The 21,313-nt window shown below is 31.4% G+C and overlaps 3 protein-coding genes across 3 annotated transcripts; all 3 read left to right on the top strand.

Annotated features, from left to right (window-relative positions):
* The first annotated feature begins 6,579 nt into the window (after positions 1–6,579).
* LOC107007040 (agamous-like MADS-box protein AGL90) lies at positions 6,580–7,239 on the top strand. The gene has a single exon (XM_015205512.1). It carries the CDS (start codon positions 6,580–6,582, stop codon positions 7,237–7,239), a length of 660 nt encoding a protein of 219 aa, XP_015060998.1.
* Positions 7,240–9,434: 2,195 nt separating this feature from the next.
* On the top strand, positions 9,435–10,492 carry LOC107005987. The gene is made up of 2 exons (XM_015204625.1): positions 9,435–10,197; positions 10,293–10,492. The coding sequence occupies exons 1-2, from the start codon at positions 9,435–9,437 to the stop codon at positions 10,490–10,492; spliced, it is 963 nt and encodes a 320-aa protein (XP_015060111.1).
* Positions 10,493–13,652: 3,160 nt separating this feature from the next.
* LOC107005986 lies at positions 13,653–13,976 on the top strand. The gene has a single exon (XM_015204624.1). It carries the CDS (start codon positions 13,653–13,655, stop codon positions 13,974–13,976), a length of 324 nt encoding a protein of 107 aa, XP_015060110.1.
* The last annotated feature ends 7,337 nt before the right edge of the window (positions 13,977–21,313 follow it).

The following is a 21,313-nucleotide window of genomic DNA, read 5'->3' as shown; positions in this document are numbered from 1 at the left end:
TCTTAACTTTTTATGATTAACACAAGCATATTCATTTTAATAACTTTTGATTGTGTTTTTGAGATGATGATTAGCTAAGCTCCACAACTAGGTTTGTAGACCATGAACGATTAACAAAGTATGAATAGTAATTAAGCAATTCTCAAATAGGTTATTGCATGTATTGATAATTCTTTCGCTTAGAAGTCTTTTTAACGAGTGCACGCGTTAGAACTCGTCTTGTTGCTACTTGCCGGACCAAGGAAGTAGTTAATAAGAAAAGAATTATCAACAAAAATTAAATGGGATACTATCTAATAGGCTAGTATCGATTGATGCGAAGTAATAACTAAGTCATACATCGATTATGATGCTTAATATGAACTAAAGGTAAGGGTTAGTAAATTATATGCACGTAGCTGGACCAAGGTACGGGGTGAAATTCTCTAGATACCGGACCAAGGATTTAGAGATACATAACTTATCACTTTGCATGCATAACACTAGGAAGAATTGCTATTAGTAGGATTACCGCATTATGAGCTTATGGGGAACACATTCCTAGTTATTTTTATTAATTTGGATATAAATAAATACTTAGTTCAAAGCTATTTTTATTTCACTTTGAAATCTCCCATTTTTATATAACGACTATCAAGTTAAATATTTGCTATTGATAATATTCTTCCATATTCTCTGTGGGATCGACCCCGACTGATAGTTAGGTAAATATATTGCATACGATCGTTTATATTACTTTTAAAGAAGTATATTTGAACATTATCAAATTTTTGTGCCGCTATCGGGTAATATGACTTAAAAATTTTCTTTAGTGTTTATTTTAACTTGTATTTTTTTTTGTTTTTTGTTTATAATTAAATTTTATTATTATTATTATCGAGTGAACTGAGCCTATGGAATAGTTTATGGAGATGAAAAATTGTGTCTATATTTTTGAATTTATTGTTCCAACATTGAAAAATTACATTCCTCACTTAGGATTCAAGAAGTGCATAGTGTGATATATGTTGTTTGGGACCTTTCATTTTGTAACACCACCCATTGAGCGTAATAAAAAAAAATTGATTCCAAATTGGGAGTGCAATTCATATCTTCAAAGTGGAAAGAAAAATAAAATTGATAGTGTCGTGCCGCGACGTTAAATTAAGCGCTTATTGGGAGGCAACCCAATTAGTAGTGTAACTTTTTTTATTATTATTATTATTATTTATTTTATTTTATTAGTATCACTTTTTTATCTTATTTTTGCAGATTAGGGGAATTCTGAGAACCCAACAAAGAAAAAGGGAAAGGAGCATGTTTGAGCTTAAGTGTGGGGTGACGACCCTTGATATAAATTTAGAGAACGTGCTACTAGCTAGGCCTAAAGGCCTCAGGGAGTTTTTCAAACCTTTTTTAGTATTTTATTTAAGCTTTGTGGACCTTCCATCTTTTTTAAGTGTGGGGTGGAGGAATGAATTCCTAGTTTTTACTGTTTTATTGAGTGTTTTTTTTAGAATGGGTTCGTTGGCTTATATTTTCGGTTCTTTTCCTGAGGATAGTCCCTTTGAACTGAGTGTCTTTTATTTATTTATTTTAGGAATAATTTTTTTTAATTATTATTTTTGGAGAGAAAAGAAAAGACCCTTTTGAGTTATGTGATACTTACTATTTGGGCCTAATTTTAAGTAGTACTTTCGTCTGAATACTTGGTTACTAGTGAAATTGCAAACCTTTTGACATCTAGGTTTATGGTTGTGACTTTGTATATAGCTTATTTTAATTTATAGTTTGTTAGGATCTTGTCTCTCTTAAAGTGGAATTGATCCATCATGATTGATACTTGTGTTGTGTGTGGTGAGATTTGATTTATTCCATGTTTTGCATCTAAGTATAGAACTTGTCCTGCATGTTATTGAAGCTAAATAAAAAAGTGTTGCCTTGTGTAGGAGATGATAATAGGCTTTCTTTAATTTGTCTTATAAATTTTAGCCTTTTCAGATATACTAGTTAGCCCTTTTGAGTTTGTAGCCTTTTGTTGGTAGCCATACTTTTCCCTTGAATATTTTGTTGAATCTCTAGTTTTAGCACCTTGCATCCTTGAGCATCATAGCATAGACTTATTTTAATTATCAATTCTGAGAAAAAGGGATGGATGAGTGAAAACGTAATCAATGATAGCTACAAAGTTCTTAAAAGCCCTCTTTGAAATAATGTGAAAAAAAATATAATTGGAATGCGACATTAAAAAAAAAAAGTTACCTTGATGATGACCCTGGTCCTTCCAAGGACATCGTGCACCTTAACTCATGAAAAATACGCAAGTCGAGGATTGCTATTATGAGGGAAAATTAAAAAAAAAAGAATAATGACTGAAACATTCTTGTGATGATGATAATTACTTGTGAAATATTTGTTGAAGAGAGGGCTGAAAATAAAGAGAATAAAATATGGGTGATGAAGTTTAAAAATTGCAAAGTGCTTAAGGAAGTGGAAGTCACTATTATATAGTTTTCCTACCTATCCCCTAGCCTACATTACAACACGTTAAAATCCTATTTGATTTTATTCAAGCATGCTTAATTAGTGGATATATACATAATGGGCATGCATATTGTTCTTTATGCATACATGTGAATTTTATTTGTGAGTGTGAGAGTTGTTCTTGATATGAAGTCCTTAATTTAATTTCAATCTTTTGATTTGAGTGTGTGGACTTTTTTGTGTGTGAGGGCACTTCAAAGTACTATCTATCCACTACAATAATTGAAAGAAACTACTCTCATCGTGAGCAAACATATATTTTATGAGTTTAAAGTCCTTCTTGAAGTTAGTAAGTTAGAGGTTTCTTGTTTACTTGGATGTCTTGCATAATGATTGAGAAGTCTACTTGATATTTTCATGGGTATATGGCCTAGTCATTTGTATTAATCAAAGTGATGATATTGCTAGTATAAATTTTTTTAGATGACTTTTAATGCTTCTCGATGACGAATAAATGTTTAAGTGTGGGGTGTTGATGTAAGGCCAAAATACACATTTTTATTATTATTTACCTCACATTTATTATTTATATTTTTCCATTTTGAGCATAAATTTTATGGATTGTGCTAAATTGTTTATTTTATTTGTAGAATTAATTTGATGAAAAAATGAAGAAGTTTGGAGCTAAAATGATTAAAGATGAAAAGTTGAATAAGAAAATTAAGCAAGCAACTTAATGGATTGAAGTGAATCAAATAATACATTTATATATATGAAAAGGTGGCTGAAATCAAATTGATTGAAAGTTTTGTTGCCACGTGTCAATCATTGAAAGGGCTCTTAATTTGGAAGCGGAGGCAGCAATATATTCGAGATACAGAAATAATTTACAGAAATCAATTCCTTTTCGGTTTGATTTCCTAATTTGCTTGGACTCAATAATTTTCTTTAGGGTTTAATTTATCATAAATAGGACATATAAATTATCATTTAAGGGGAGCCAAGAACCAAGATGCAAGACATAATGTAAATTTTCTTTTCCCTTCGGAGCTTTGTAAGAGCCTCGTGGAGGCCGGAGAATTGTAGTTTATTCTTTCTTCTCCTTTATTAATTATTTGTATTCGTGATTAATTAAAAGATAGTTTAGCTATTGTTCTTAACTTTTTATGATTAACACAAGCATATTTATTATAATAAATTTTGATTGTGCTTTTTGAGATGATGATTAGCTAAGCTCCACAACTAGGTTTGTGTAAACCATGAACGATTAACAAAGTATGAATAGTAATTAAGCAATTCTCAAATAGGTTATTGCATCGCTTAGAAGTCTTTTTAACGAGTGCACGCGTTAGAATTCGCCTTGTTTCTACTTGCCGGACCAAGAAGGTAGTTAATAAGAAAAGAATTATCAACATAGATTTAGTGAGATACTATCTAATAGGCTAGTGTCGATTGGTGCGAAGTAATAACTAAGTCATACATCGATTATGATGCTTAATATGAAATAAAGATAACGGTTAGTAAATTATACACACGTAGAGGGACCAAGGTACGGGGTAAAATTCTTTAGATGCCGGATCAAGGATTTAGACATACACAACTTATCACTTTGCATGCATAACACTAAGGAGAATTGCTATTAGTAGGATTACCGCGTTATGAGCTTATGGGGAACACTTTCCTAGTTTTTTTTATTAATTTGGATATAAATAAATACTTAGTTCAAAGCTATTTTTATTTCACTTTAAAATTCCCCATTTTTATATAACGACTATCAAGTTAAATATTTGCTATTGATAATATTCTTCCATATTGTTAGTGGGATCAACCCCAACACGTAGTTGAGTAAATATATTACATACCACCGTTTATATTTCTTTTCAAAAAGTATATTTGAACGTTATCAAACATAAACTATTAAAACAACTTAAATCTTGAAAGTTAGAGATAAATAAAGCACCCCCAAGGTTAAAAAAGGTAAGATATTTGGTATGTATATTAAGATTGGCTTACCAAGTAACCTACCTCCAAATAACCATAGGCGCCTCCTCGAAAATCAAGGACTCATCATGCTGAACCAAATTCCACTTAAGCATGTGAGACATACTAAACATATTATCCCAACATAGAAACATAAAAGATAAGGTCAATAAACCAAAGGGTTGAAGGTAAGTCTAACTTTTAATAAGCCACCTTCATAACAAACTGCAAAAAACTCAAAAGTTTGATGAACCTAGGGTTGAGCTCGCCCTTTCCATCAAACCTCATCATGCCTTTCATGGTTGACACCAACATAAACAATCGATATCAACTAAACTCTAAGGCGCTCACTCTCTAATCAACATAACTCTTATGCCTACTCTAAGCAGTATGAGCCTCTCCTGAATCACCCAAACTTTATCCATAAGTCAGTGACCTAAGGGCCTAATTTCAAAAGCATTTAACTATCACATGAAAGACTGATCTCCAATTATATAATGTCTCAAATAGATCCATTTGAATACTCAAACATTAGCTATTATTATGTGCAAACTCTACCAAAGCAAAAAGTAGTCCCACATACCTCGAAAATAAATTACACAAGCCTAAACCTTATCTTCCACATCCTAAATAGTCCTTTTTGGACTGTCTGTTTGTCTACGAATGAAATATTGTGCTAAGATCAACCCAGGTACCAATTCTTTATGAGATAACCTCCAAACATATGATGTAAATTAAGTGTCATGATCTGAAATGATAGACACTGGTACCCCTTGCAAATTTATACAATCTCAATAATGCAACCTCTAAACCATCAGAAAAGTATAAAGTCTAAAGTGGAAGAAAGTGAGAAGACTTGGTAAACCTATCAATGATGACCCAAATAACATCAAATGTACAGAAAGTTTATTGCAATCCTACCATGAAATCCATATCTATCCACTCCGACCTTTACTTCTCCTCCTCCTTCTTTTTCTGCTACTCCTTTTCCTCCTTCTCCTCCTCCTCCTCCTCCTTCTTCTTTGTCCCTACACCTACTACACATGCAACCATAGAAAATCATAATGAATAAAAATCGCTACATATGAAGAAAATAAAACAACTAATTACACCAAAAATTACTAAACATGAAGAAAATAAAACAAATCATTACACCAACCAACTAAGTACACATGTTCGTTAATTATACTACTCTTGTTTATTTTATTATGCGTTGCCTATGCCTATCGAACCCCATGAACTTCATTTATCTGATGTTATGTATATAAACAATTACGGTGCATTTGGAGAAAATCTATCTTCTTTACCTATTTTTACGACTTTAGATAGTCCTATATTTTGAAGTATATATACTTAATTTGATGCTCTTGAACTACTAGTAACACCGGGTCTTTTTTTTTACATTCACACTTCTATTATATCTATGAAAGCTTTGAGTTTATAGACTTGATTTTGCTAATGTTATTATTTCTGTATAATTGTTTGATATTAATTTCGGTTGAGGATTGGATTACCTTCCAATGGGATAGTGCAAGTGCCATCATGCTTTAGATTTTGAGTCATCACCGTTCTTAATTGTGAAAAAAAATCGTTCTTCTTTAGTAATTCTAATTCAATATATAAAAAAAAAATTCAATCGGTATATTATTGTCAATATTTAAAGAAAAAAATATTATAATTAATTATAAGTACTCATATATTTTCCTATGACATTCTTGACATAAACTTCTCATAAACGTTTTTTATCTATCGAAATTTTGAATTATGAGGCAATTTTTTTCGAAGGATATGCTACGTCTTTTGGAATAAAGCATATCTTCTACAAACATTTTCTACCAAATATGCCCATGTAAAATGTTAATTATTGTGTTTTCTACCTCCCAAAAATATCAAGGAATATGACCTGTCAATTTCAATTATTAACAAATTTTCATCCTTTTAAGGAAAAAAAATAATAATTTCCTTAAAGTCAGATTACAGTAATCAAATTATTTAAATTTTGGAACCTAAACTATGAATGTTCTTGATTTGACTATATTCACAATTCATGTTTGTCAACTATAAAAGTCACACATCTCTTCAAGTTTTATATATTTCACTTCAAAAGAAAGTATTTTTTTTGTTTGAGCATCAAATATGGCTACAAAAAGGTTGAGAGATACTCCGAACTACAGTGAAAATGTGAGAAATTCCATCTTAGATAAAAGAGTAACAAGTTTGTTCAAGCAAGCAGAAGAGCTATCTATTTTGTGTGACGTAGAAGTTGCCATAATTATTTTTAGGCCAGGAAAAATCCAACCCATTACATGGAAATCCCCAAGTCTGGCTCAGGATGTCTTGACGAGGTATTTAAGTTTTATTGAATTCAAAAGGTTGTCAAAGTTGGTCACACATGAAGACTATCTTCAAAAGAAAGTTGATAAGAAAGAAGAACAAATTAGCAAATTAGAGAAAATGAATGAGGCGAAGGAAATGGAAATCCTCTTCAACCAACTAGTGGAGGGAAAAAGTATTGATGAACTTGATGCTAGAGAAATGAAAGGTTTGTTAAAGCTGTTTGCTGCAAAAATGGCTAAACTTGATGAAAGAAAGAAAGAACTTAACCAGGCTCCAAATCCTCCATCCAACAAAGAAAACATTATCGTATCAGCAAGTCCAATGGAAGAATCATTCAATGATCCATGGCTTATTCAAGCTATAGCTACATTAGGGGATGGGAGCGGTGTAGAGTCTGAACAAAAAGAAGGCAATGGCGTCAATGTTGAAGATGATGGACATTCCAAGGACCTCGATTGATAATGTAATAATTATAATGTTCTATCATTGTTTCTTCGTGTTCTTTTTTCATAGTGTGTGTCTTAATTTGTTGCATTTTTCTCTCCATTTCATGTTATTGTACTTTTTATTTCAATCATTTATGAATGTTATTCTATTTTGTTGGAAAAATGAACTAACATTGTTCGGTTAATAAGTTATTTTTATCAAAATTTTGGTCCAAGTTGAATCTTTATTTTTAGTCCTACATATTTTATTTCTCTTACGTTTAGAAACCTATATTATTTGATACAAAAGATACTGCATGTATTTAGAATATAATAATTGCATACCTGATGAATAATCGAGATATGATTAGTATATCTTAATTTACGATTTATAAGTTTTTATCATCCCATAATTATTTTAGATTTTTCCTAATTTTCTTAGCTTTTGCGATAAATGAACAAATTGGATTTCAGATTTTTTTGTGGGAAAGGAATTGTGATTGGAAAAGGATAAGGATTGATAATGACGCGATATGAAGGGCAGGGATTCTCATGGAGGATTTCTTCAATTTTAAGTGATACTTTATGTTTAAAGTCAATTGGTATAGTGAAGAAAATACTTAGGGCATTATTTGAGGATCGACTCAATTGGTATAGTGAAGAAAATACTTAGGGCATTATTTTAGGATCGACTCAAAGGGTATTTTTAGGCTTATGATATTTTATGGTTATACCTAGTAATCTTGTTGTGCCAACCAACCATTTTTGTTACGACTAGTAATAGACAACCACTACAAAAAAATAATTGATTCATGGGGGTTATTTTTTCAATTTATGGCGATTTAGGTATTTCACTAATTAAAATGCGGAGGTTTCTAAAATCTTACAATTACCATTGTCACGAACATATTTGTAGCAGTTTTAGTAAACCTTCATGACGCTCCCCGCAAAATGACTTTTAAATATTTGGAGGTTTTTTAGTAAGAGTTTGTGACATCTTAAACCTTTACAATATGATTTCAATATTTTAGAAATTAAATTTGTGTGGATTTAAAATTGTGATGATATGTGATTAATATTTAATATATAATTTGATTTGTGGAGTGTTACCAAATAATAATAATAAATTATCGTTATTATTATTCTAATAATAAATGTGGAATTTGATTTTCATCAAGCCTTCAAAATAATGAATAATTTAACTAAAAAACACATTCAAAGCAAATCAAATTACATTAAACAAATTTGTAATAATAAGCTTCAAAAAATTTTAAGTTAGACTTTCTTCCTTGACCTTATTTTTACTTTCCTTAAGCAAAAAAGTAGCAATGACTTCAACAATTTACCTTATTGATTAATTAAGTTGTATTTATGTAGATCACAAATAATATGCAAAATCGTCCTTTAATTTGTTATATTCAAATCCAATCCAGAATAAAATGCATACATGATCCTTAACCAAAAAAAAATGAAGCTTACCATGAATAAATCAAAGATTAGGTACGGATAATTTTACGACGTGATGAGAATTTAAGCAAATCCTACAATATGTAAAAATATTACTACATTAATTTTACAACTTGCAAAATACAAAATACCTATAAATTGAATAATAATAATATAAATTTTAAATTCTAATATGAATCATCAAACTCACCTAGTAGAGAATTACCTTTATATTTTCTTTAAAAAATAAAATTTTCACACACATAAAAAATGAAATGAAAAAAAAAAGTAAAGAAGAGTGAGAGGCAAAGAAATGGGTTTACGGGAAGAAGAATTCATAGAATGGGTGGGATTTGGGAAGGAGGGGTGGTTATTTTATATTTGATTGGATTTGAAAGGTTTTAAGGGGGAATTAATTATAGTTTTTGTTGTAAATCCATTGTGTATGTGGATGATCCATTAGAGTTATCCAACAATTAATTGGATTCATGTATTAGTGTTTCCAATGTGATAAGATATCAAGGTGATATGAACCTTAATAATAACTATGTAAATTTCAAGGTGACCTTTGACTATGATATCTCAACCCTATAAATAGAGATATCATTCACCATTGTATGATATACTTGAATAAGAAAATTATCTCCTCTATCTTATACTTCTTGTCTTTTTCTTCTATATTCTGAGCTTTCTTTACAACACGTTATCAGCACGAAGTTGCTACTTGCAAAGGTATTATATAAATATTTTTATTTGATTCACATATTCTCTCTTAATTTCATTATGTCGAATTTATCCAAACTTGAGTTTGTGGCATTAGATATTTCTGGAAAGAATTATCTTTCATGGGTACTCGATGCTGAGATTCACTTGGCTGCTAAAGGTCTTGATGCCACTATTACTCAGGGAAATGAAGCATCGAGTCAAGATAAGGCGAAGACTGTGATTTTCCTTCGTCATCATCTTGATGAGGGCCTGAAGATTGAATATCTGACAGTAAAAGATCCACTTGAATTGTGGACTGATTTAAAGGGGAGATATGACCACCTAAAGGCAACAGTGTTGCCAAGAGCTCGTTATGAGTGGATGCATTTACGGTTTCAAGATTTTAAGACCGTAGTTGAATACAACTCTGCTGTATTCAGGATAACCTCCCAGTTAAAATTATGTGGGAAGACTATAAAAGATGAGGACATGTTGGAAAAGACACTTACTACTTTCCATGCCTCAAATGTGATATTGCAGCAGCAATATCGTGAAAAGGGTTTTCAGAAATATTCTGAACTAATCTCATGTCTTTTGGTGGCTGAGCAACATAATGCTCTTTTAATGAAAAATCATGAAGCTCGTCCCACTGGAGCTGCTCCATTACCGGAGGCAAATGTGGTGGAAGCACGTGATCAATCTGAAGTAAAAAGAGATGATCATCGGGGCTATAATAATGCACGGGAACGTGGAAAAGATAAAAGACGATACACTAATCGTCAAGATGGTGGTCATAATAAAAGGGAGAACAACATGAGTTCCCAAAATAACCCCTCAAAAAGTAATTGTCGTCGTTGTGGCATGAAAGGCCATTGGAAGAATGAATGTCGCACACATGAGCATTTTGTAAGGCTCTATCAAAATTCTTTTAAAAAGAAAGGAATAAAAGTGGTGCTTCCTCTTCCAATGCTCGAGCTGAGTCACATATGACTCTTAAAAATGATGATAAGCCGGGAACATCTCAGAAATATGATAAGGATATTGAAGCAAATTTGGCTTTAAAGGATGATGTTTTTGATGGCCTTGGTGACATTACTCATATGGAAGTTGATGACTTCTTTGGAGATCGAAACTGATGTTTGATCTTTTAGCTGGGGAATGAAGTCTGTTAATATTTTACTTATGTATTTTTAATTATTATGTTATTCATGTTGAAGTATTTAAATTTCCGTTGTTAATTTTGTTTCTTCCTTCTTTTGATGTATTTTATTTTAATGAAAATTAATAGAAATCCCCAGTTGTCAGTTGGATTCAAGATGAGTAATGGAGATGTATGCCTTCTTGATAGTGCTACAACGCATACAATATTAAAAGAAAAGAAATACTTTTCTAATTTGGTTATGAAAATGGCATATGTCAACACAATATCAGGTAGTACAAAATTAATTGAGGGCTCTGGAAGAGCGACCTTATTACTACCTGGAGGGACAATATTAAGCATTGATAATGCATTATATTGTAGTAAGTCTCAAAGAAACTTATTAAGTTTCAAAGTTATTCGCCAAAATGGCTATCATGTTGAGACGGCTAATGAAGGAAAGGTTGAATACCTTTACATTACTACAATTAATGTAGAGAAGAAAATTGTGCATGAAAAATTACCTGCACTTTCTTCTGGGTTGTACTATACAAGTATAAGTACAGTTGAATCACATGCCGTAGTAAACAAAAGGTTTACTAATTTTAATGATTTTATCATTTGGCATGACCGGTTGGGCCATCCCGGATTTAATATGATGCGCAAAATCATTGAGAATTCACATGGGCACACCTTAAAGAGCCCAAATATCCTTCAATCAAAGGAATTCTCTTGTGCTGCTTGTTCTCAAGGAAAGTTGATCATTAAACCATCAACAGTTAAGGTTGGAATTGAATCCCCTGCGTTTCTGGAACGTATACAGGGTGATATATGTGGACCAATTCAACCTGCATGTGGACCCTTTAAATATTATATGGTCTTGATAGATGCTTCTACAAGATGGTCACATGTGTGTTTATTATCAACTCGCAACATGGCTTTTGCGAGATTGCTGGCTCAAATAATAAGATTGAAAGCACAATTTCCAGACTATACAATAAAGACAATCCGTCTAGATAATGCTGGTGAGTTTACATCTCAGGCATTTAATGATTATTGTATGTCTACTGGTATAACAGTTGAACATCCAGTTGCGCATGTTCACACTCAAAACGGTCTAGCAGAATCATTGATTAAACGTCTGCAATTGATAGCTAGACCATTACTAATGAGAACAAAGTTATCTGTGTCTATGTGGGGGCATGCTATTTTGCATGCAGCAGCACTTGTGCGCATAAGGCCGACCAATTATCATGAATTCTCCCCATTACAATTGACTTTTGGTCAAGAGCCAAACATTTCCCATCTTAGAATTTTTGGATGTGCGGTGTATGTCCCAATTGCTCCACCACAACGCACAAAGATGGGGCCCCAAAGAAGGTTGGGGATATATGTTGGGTATGAATCTCCTTCAATCATAAAATATTTGGAGCCTATGACTGGAGATTTATTTAAGGCAAGATTTGCTGATTGTCATTTTGATGAATCAGTATACCCAACATTAGGGGGAGAACATAAGTCGTTGGGAAAAGAGATAGATTGGAATTCATCATCTCTATCTCATCTGGATCCTCGAACAAACCAATGTGAGCAAGAAGTTCAAAGAATAATTTATTTGCAGAACATTGCAAATCAGCTACCAGATGCATTTACTAATCTTCCAAGGATTACTAAATCGCATATTCCAGCTGTTAATGCTCCAGTTCGAGTTGATATCCCGACGGGACAAATTGTTAAGGCAAATGAGTCTAGACCACATTTGAAGCGTGGTAGACCAATTGGTTCCAAGGATAAAAATCCTCGAAAGAGAAAAGGAATAAATGATCAAGATGATCATGGGTTGAAAGAAATTTCTCAAGATGAGACCCAAGTCATAACACATGATGATGAGGAGGTTCGAACTTCTGAAAACAATGAAATTTCAATGAATTATGTCTCGACGAGAAAGTTGTGGAACCGAAATAATGTTGTGATTGACAACATATTTGCCTATAATGTTGCTATTGAAATAATGCAACAAGATGAAGATTTTGAGCCAAAATCTGTTCACGAATGTAGACAGAGAAATGATTGGCCAAAATGGAAGGATGCAATTCAAGCTGAATTGGCTTCACTAGAAAAACGTGAAGTTTTTGGACCGATAATCCGAACACCTGAAGGTATCAAGCCAGTGGGGTACAAATGGGTTTTTGTACGAAAAAGAAATGAGAAAGGTGAAGTCATGAGATATAAGGCCCGACTCGTTGCTCAAGGTTTTTCTCAAAGACCTGGCATTGATTATATGGAGACATATTCTCCAGTGGTAGATGCAATCACCTTCAGATATCTCATAAATCTGGCAGTTCATGAAAAACTTGAAATGCGTCTAATGGACGTTGTCACAGCCTATCTATATGGCTCATTGGACCACAACATTTTCATGAAAATTCCTGAAGCATTCAAAGTGCCTGAAGCATACAAAGATTCAAGAGAAACTTGTTCAATAAAGCTTCAGAAATCTCTGTATGGATTGAAACATTCAGGAAGGATGTGGTACAATCGTCTGAGTGAATATTTGTTAATGAAAGGGTACAAAAATGACCCGATTTGTCCCTGCATTTTCATTAAACGGTCGGGATCTGAATTTGTAATAATAGCTGTGTATGTTGATGATTTGAACATTGTTGGAACTCGTAAACAGCTTTTAGAAGCTGTTGAGTGTCTGAAAAAAGAATTCGAAATGAAAGATCTCGGCAAGACAANATGGTGATATGAACCTTAATGATAACTATGTAAATTTCAAGGTGACCTTTGACTATGATATCTCAACACTATAAATAGAGATATCATTCACCATTGTATGATATACTTGAATAAGAAAATTATCTTCTCTATCTTATACTTCTTGTCTTTTTCTTCTATATTCTGAGCTTTCTTTACAACAGTTTTTACTTTTTAGGCTTTTTAAATATTTTGGAAGGAGTGGTATTAAAATTTTGTTGAATCTGGTCCAAATAAACGGTAAAAGAATTTTTCTAGTGCATAGAACAAGCTCTTATTTTTAATTTTTATTGATTTGTAATNCCAACAAAAAGGCATTGGAATGGTGTTAAACACATACTTCGATATCTTCGAGGGACCATGGACATGGGTTTATTCNACTGAATGAGGCGAAGGAAATGAAAATTCTCTTCAACCAACTAGTGGAGGGAAAAAGTATTGATGAACTTGATGCTAGAGAAATGAAAGGTTTGTTAAAGGTGTTTGTTGCAAAAAGGGCTAAACTTGATGAAAGAAAGAAAGAACTTAACCAGGCTCCAAATCCTCCATCCAACAAAGAAAACATTACGTTATCAGCAAGTCCAATGGAAGAATCAGTCAATGATCCGTGGTTAATTCAGACTATAGCTACATTAGGGGATGGGAGCGGTGTAGAGTCTGCACAAAAAGAAGGCAATGGCGTCAATGTAGAAGATGATGGACATTCCAAGGACCTCGATTGAGAATGAAATAATTATAATGTTCTATCATTTTTTCTTCGTGTTCTTTTTTTCATAGTGTGTGTCTTAATTGTTGCATTTTTCTTTCCATTTCATGTTATTGTACTTTTCATTTCAATCATTTATGAATGTTATTCTATTTTGTTGGAAAAATGAACTAACATTGTTCGGTTAATAAGTTATTTTTATCAAAATTTTGGTCCAAGTTGAATCGTTATTTTTAGTCGTACATATTTTATTTCTCTTACGTTTAGAAACCTATGGTATTTTCTACAAAAGATACTGCATGTATATAGAATATAATGATTGCATACCTGATGAATGATCGAGATATGATTAGTATATCTTAATTTACGATTTATAAGTATTTATCATCCCATAATTATTTTAGATTTTTCCTATTTTTCTTATTTGGGATAAATGAACAAATTGGATTCAGATTTTTTTGTGGGAAAGGAATGGTGATTGAAAAAAGTAAGGATTGATAGTGACGCGATATGAAGGGAAGGGATTCCCATGGAGGATTTCTTCAATTTTAAGTGATACTTTATGTTTAAAGTCAATTCGCATAGTGAAGAAAATACTTAGGGCATTATTTGAGGATTGACTCAAAGGGTATTTTTAGGCTTATGATATTTTATGGTTATACCTAGTAATCTTGTTGTGCCAACCAACCATTTGTGTTACGACTAGTAATAGACAACCACTACAAAAAAAATAATTGATTCATGGGGGTTATTTTTTCAATCGATGGCGATTTAGGGATTTCACTAATCAAAACGCGGAGGTTTCTAAAACCGTTACAATTACCTTTGTCACAAGCATATTTGTAGCAGTTTTAGTAATCTTCATGACGCTCCCCGCAAAATGATTTTTAAATATTTGGAGGTTTTTTAGTATAATTTTGTGACATCTTAAACCTTCACAATATGATTTCAATATTTTAAAAATTCAATTTTTGTGGATTTAAAATTGTGATGATATGTGATTAATATTTATTATATAATTTTATTTGTAGAGTGTTACCAAATAATAATAATAAATTATTGTTATTATTATTCTAATAATAAATGTGGAATTTGATTTTCATCAAGCCTTCAAAATAATGAATAATTTAACTAAAAAACACATTCAAAGCAAATCAAATTACATTAAACAAATTTGTAATAATAAGCTTCACAAATTTTTAAGTTAGACTTTCTTCCTTAACCTTATTTTTTTCTTTCATTTAGCCAAAAAGTACTGATGACTTCAACAATTTATATTGAATAATTAAGTTGTATTGATGTAGATCACAATCTAATATGTAAAATCGTCCTTTAATTTGTTATATTCAAATCCAATCCAGAATAAATGAATACATGATCCTTAACCAAACAAAAGAATTGATGCTTACCATAAATCAATCAAAGATTAGGTATAGATGATTTTACCACGTGGTGAGAATTTGAAAAAGTCCTTCAATATGTAAAAATATTGATACATTAAATTTTACATCTTGCAATATACAAAATACCTTTAAATTAAATAATAACATAAATTTTAAGTTCTAATATAAATCATCAAACTCTAGTAGAGAATTACCTTTATATTTTCTTTAAAAAAATAGCATTTTCATACACATAAAAGATGAAATGAAAAAAAAAAAAGTAAAGAAGAGTGAGAGGCAAAGGGCTAAAGGAGAGGGGACAAAGAAATGGGTTTACAAGAAAAAGAATTAATAGAATGGGTGGGATTTGGGAAGGAGGGGTGGTTATTTTATATTTGATTGGATTTGAAAGGTTTTAAGGGGGAATTAAGTATAGTTTTTACTTTTTAGGCTTTTTAAATATTTTGAAAGGAGCAATATTAAAATTTTGTTGAGTTTGGTCCAAATAAAAGGTAAAAGAATTTTTCTAGTGCATAGAACAAGCTCTTATTTTTAATTTTTATTGATTTGTAATAACTAATAGTTAAAATGTTTCATCTTAAAAAATCAACTAGTACTATAAAAGCTTAAATAAAATTAAAATACAAACAAAATAAGTATAAATGCATATGACTAATGATTTGATATATATATATATATATATATAAGAGTCATGATGAGGACGATCAATGACAATTTTGTAATTTAAAACATTATGATGGAAAAAGTTTTAAATTTATAATCGTATAATTAATGGTCAAAATAGTTTTCTAGAAGAATTCAATTTTTCCTTTTCAAGAGTCAAAAAGTTTTGTTTCATGTGTGGCCACAAAAAAGTTAAATAGTTTTAGAAACATCCTAAATTATTGTTATTACGATTAACTTATAATTTTATTACTTCACTTTCTTTTCTTTTGTGAGTTATTGTGATATTTATTTTATTATTACTCTATTTTACTATTACTTTACTTTAATTTAATTCTTAATATTTTTTCTATTCATTATGCTTATAAAAAATACCTACTTATTATATAAAAACTCATCATGAATTAATTATTTTCATCTTTATTTTGGCTCTTAATATACTTGAAAATAAATAAGTGTGACAAAATTAATAATATATATTAGATTGAAATTAAAGAAAAAGATGTTGAAAAGTAAATTAACAAATAAAAATGAATAGGATGATATATTTGTATCAAATACAACTAAGAATAAAAATGTAATTTCGTTCTAATAAAAATCTATCAAGAATAAATAATTCTAGAAACATGTTTCTATATATGAAGTGAATGATGATCAAAGATTAAAAAAAAATGTAATTTCATGCAAGTAAGAATCTACCACCAATGATGACAAGAAAATTAAATAATTCTAGAAACATCTTTAGTTATTATTATTAGTATTACCGATTTTTGTTATTTCTTCATTTTTTTTATTTATTATTGTGATATCTATTTATTATATGAAAGTAAATAAATAATGATTACGCTTAGCTCTTATTAATTATATATCAAGTATAATATTAGGTAGAATCAATCAAAATTAAAATTAAATTTTATATGTATATTAAATTTTGTATATTGAAATATTTTTTTTATTTTGTGATCTTAAATATGCTATATAAAAAAAATTAAAACTCAGAAGTTATTTTCTTTTTGAAATAAAATAAAAAATAAGTTCATATAAATCGAAAATGATGGATTCATATATTAAAATGAAATATATATGTGTTATTATTAAAATAAGCTTGCATATATTTTTATTTAAAAAAATTGTTTGGCTTCCTTTTATTAATTTGGGCATATATGTGGAGTTTTAAAGATTTGAACATTTTAATATAGAAATATAATAATTTGAAAACTTTAATTCTTCGTTTTAATTTCTAATTTGTTTCATATTTGAAAATTACATTTAAAAAAAAGCTTAAAAAGGCAATGTAATAATTTCAGATATTTTTAAAAAAACATAGTTAAAAAACATAATGAAATTTGGTTGACTCCCTTAATTTTATCGAAACAAAAAAAGTTGCATATCGTAAGAACTAAAAAGTACTATGAATCATAGTAAAATGACAATTACAAATATGTGAGTGTTTTACTAAAAAAATAATTATTGCTTTTAGACTTGATTTTAGACTTGTTTAGAGTCGCCACTTAATTTTTAAAAAAAATCAAGAAAACTATTCTTCCAACCGACTAAAACAGCAAATCGAATTGAAAGAGTTTTAAAAGGAGGGTTCAGGGATTCACATTTATATTTTGGAAGCTTTTTACGGCACCTAAAATACCCACTAATATGATTTTCCGGCAACTAACTTGTTTGGCTAAAATAACTTTAACTTGATTTTAATTGAAAAATTATTTAAAGTTTGTTTGGAAAGGTAATATAAATTTACTATCTAAGTGAGATTTGACTTGCAAAATTATTATTTCAAGTTCTTTTGGACTTGATTGACTTAGTTTAAATAATTAGAATATAATGGCATTTGCGGGGGTTTTGAATTTCCGACCCTAAGACTAACTACAAATAATGACAAACATATAAGCGATCAAATAAGAGAGAGAGAGAGAGAGAGATGATAGAGAGAGAGAGAGAGAGAGAGTTGGGTCCAAATCCGATTTCTGTCCGCCTGGACCGGTATTTGGACCCATTTGTTTGGGGGTTTTGACCCATTTGGATGGCACCTGTCCTAAACTAACAAGATAATAAAAGATAAATAAAAAGTGATAAGGGCTTAGGCCAAAAGAACAAATTACAAGATTTAGAAAATAAATTTGGGCTTCCATTTTCCAAATCTTCGACTTCTTGGCTTGTTTCAAATCTTCGACTCCAAGACTCGTTCATTGATTTAGCTTGATAATGGGTTGACTCGATGAAAGGAATTTGAGCCCTTGTGGCTCTCTTGAAATTCAAGAGGAAGGGAGTCCATCATGAACTCAGATAGATTTCACATGCATAAAAAAGGGAGAGGAAAATTAGCATACGACTCAACCAAAATGGACAACAAAAAAACATACTAAATTATGCAGGGGGAAGAAATGAAAGTTCATTCCCCTTCTAAAAAGAGTCTACTCTCAGATGTTTACAATTGCTAGCTTACTGTATTTCTTTTCAAAATTTTCAACTAAAAAATTTCCCAAAAACTTTTTCTGTAACTATCGACCAACCCTCACGCAGAAAAAGAAAGAGCTATTTAAAGATGAGAAATAGGGAAAAAATTTTTTTTGGAGGGGGGGGGTGGGAATCAGGTTAGGAGTTGAGACCCATCCTTATTTCGAAATTCAAAAAAAAACTCTTAAGGATCAGGTTGAAGCTGTCAATAGTGCAAATTATGTACAACTTCTCAACGGAAAAGGATGAGAGCCGTTCGATTTTCTTGGCAAGGACGAGCAAACAACGAGATTTCGCCACCTCCCCCTGCTCTTCGTACAAGCTCGTAATAGGATGCAGAAGGAGGAAGGAAACGGGTGACATCCTTTGCTTTCCGTCTGGCGCTGTGAACTCTCTTGGTTTTCGCTGCTTTCCATCTAATGTCATCTATGGCTGTGAAGATGTCGTTTCTGGGTTATTCTGTTAAGAAGGAAAAGGTTGGGCCGGGTTAGGGAATAACGGGTTGGGTCAATTTTCGGATATAGGGAGTTGGATTTGTTTGTTGCTGTCATGACCCAAAAATGGATGTGATGGCACTCATCTTATCCCACCAAGACAAGTCAGCCTGAAATTCAACCATTACAATAAAATGCGGAAATTTCATAATCAATTCAAAACACCCCAAAATCTGGTTGTCACGTGTACAAGCCTCTAATGTAAATATTAGAATTGAAACAAAATAAAAGTCTAAAATGAAGTTGTCTTTCAAGTAAAAACAAAGTCATAAACTGGAGTAGGAAAGTTCGCTGAGATGACAAGCAGCTACCTCACAACCCTCCACAAGATGCCTCGAAAACGAAAAGAATGACAGGTATCACGAAGATCCGTGCTCGTAACCTACAAAAATTTGTAGAAGCAAGGGGTGAGTACCGAACCACGCGGTACCCAACAAGAAAACCTCTAAACACAAGTTAAGTGAACAAAATACGGGTACTCCTTACACCCTATCTAAACCTCCACGCTACAGTCTAATAGTTTATAGTTTACCAAACACACAACTCAATAACCACACTCTATCAGTTTACACATTCTCAATAACAACTCAATATTCAACAGTCACAAGCTTCATAGAGGAACACTCACAAGATCAACAAAACACGTGTTCAAGTTCATCAATAATAAAATGTGCAATGCCATGAGATGCAATGTCAAGTATAGTGATGCATGTCTTTCCTAACGATACACCCCCGTTGTCTCTCAGTCTAGGACCCATGGGGGACATATCTGTCCATGCATCTGTCGCAGCGCACGACACGACCCTCGACAATAGTAACCTTTCCGGCGCGCGATACGTCCCTCGAAATATAATATCCATCGCAGCGCGCGATACGACCCTCGAAATGGTACATTCTCTTACCACAACCATGTCTCAGATACAATAAAAAAAATTAAAATTCAGAAGTTATTATATTTTTGAAAGAAAAAAAAATAAGTTCATATAAATCGAAAAGGAGGGATGTATATGTTAAAAATGAAATATATATGTGTTATTATTAAAATAAAAAAGATGTAGTAACATATATTATTCGAAAATGACACAAAAGGTACATAAATTAATAATTTAAAATATTTTTGAAAAACACATATCAAAAATTTAGTTCGCTTTTTCAAATTTAATTTTTATCATATAAATTGAAAAAAAAATCAACACACGTTGGGTCTGCAGTAGTGCAGGCACCTAATATCTAGTACTATATAGAAGAGTGAAGTGAGGGACGACCAATGGTAAAATTGTAAATAATCTCATCTTCGAGGTTAATATAAAATTGTAATTATGATGATCATGTGTCTATCTAAAATTGTGGGACCCCATTTTTTAGAAAAGTAATTTTTTTTTTTATGTTTCATTAACACCTTTTCTTTTTGCACTAAAATAAATATGATTTAACATGTATCAAATGAAGGTAAAAATATTTTAATTAGGGAGCATTAAAATAAAAATAACAAATAAAATATATAAATAAACTAAATGAAAGTAAAGTAAATTAAGTCTTATTAAATTTATAGTAATAGTTCTTTTGTTAGGGTTTTAAAATTTTACGACTCAAATATTGAAGAGAAATAATGATATTTTTCCTGTTTAATGTCACGACCCAAAACGAGCCGCGAGTGGCACCCACACTTATCCTCCTATGTGAGCGAACCAACAAATCTAAACCCCCAACGCTTACCAGTATATAAATTTTAAATAACAAAATATAATGCGAAAGACCAAAACTCGTTAATATAACCAATTAAATAAACTTCTGAAATATAATACTTATCATCCCCAAAATCTGGAAGTCATCACATCAAGAACATCTATCCTCAAATTTCTAAGTCTAAGAGTAATTAAGAACTAAAATAAGTAAACGATGGTCCATGTCCGAACTTCAAAGACATCAAGACGCGAAGAAGAGAATCCAGCCCGAGCTAGGAATAATAGCTCACCCTGAAATCTAACGTGCTGAAGACTGGCTAGAGTTGCGGACGAGACGAAGTCACTGGTGCACTTGCTGCACTCCACAAAACAACAAGAAGAACATAAAAGTAGGGGTCAGTACAAGTACTGAGTAGGTATCATCGGCCAACTCAAAATAGAAAGCAATATATATATGGAATAATAATGCAAAACCGACCACAATACTTAAGCACATCTTCGAGGACTCAAGCCTCCACACCATACTCATTTGGGAATTAGATTCGTTGAAATAGAGTATATTATGTTAATTCAAGATTTCTTCTCTTTATTCTTATCGTGTCGGAACGTGACACTCCGATCCCCTAATGCTACGTGTCG

The sequence above is a fragment of the Solanum pennellii genome, chromosome 12, assembly GCF_001406875.1.
Source record: "Solanum pennellii chromosome 12, SPENNV200".
Classification (NCBI taxonomy): Eukaryota; Viridiplantae; Streptophyta; class Magnoliopsida; order Solanales; family Solanaceae; genus Solanum; species Solanum pennellii.
This window is presented reverse-complemented; position numbering and strand designations above follow the sequence as displayed.

Excerpts from the sequence above, each read along its gene's own strand:
- LOC107007040 (XM_015205512.1), top strand. The coding sequence starts at position 6,580 with ATGGCTACAAAAAGGTTGAGAGATACTCCGAACTACAGTGAAAATGTG.
- LOC107005987 (XM_015204625.1), top strand. The coding sequence starts at position 9,435 with ATGTCGAATTTATCCAAACTTGAGTTTGTGGCATTAGATATTTCTGGA. Across the intron at positions 10,198-10,292 it reads CCAAAATAACCCCTCAAAAA|AAAGGAATAAAAGTGGTGCT; the intron begins GTAATTGTCGTC and ends TCTTTTAAAAAG.
- LOC107005986 (XM_015204624.1), top strand. The coding sequence starts at position 13,653 with ATGAAAATTCTCTTCAACCAACTAGTGGAGGGAAAAAGTATTGATGAA.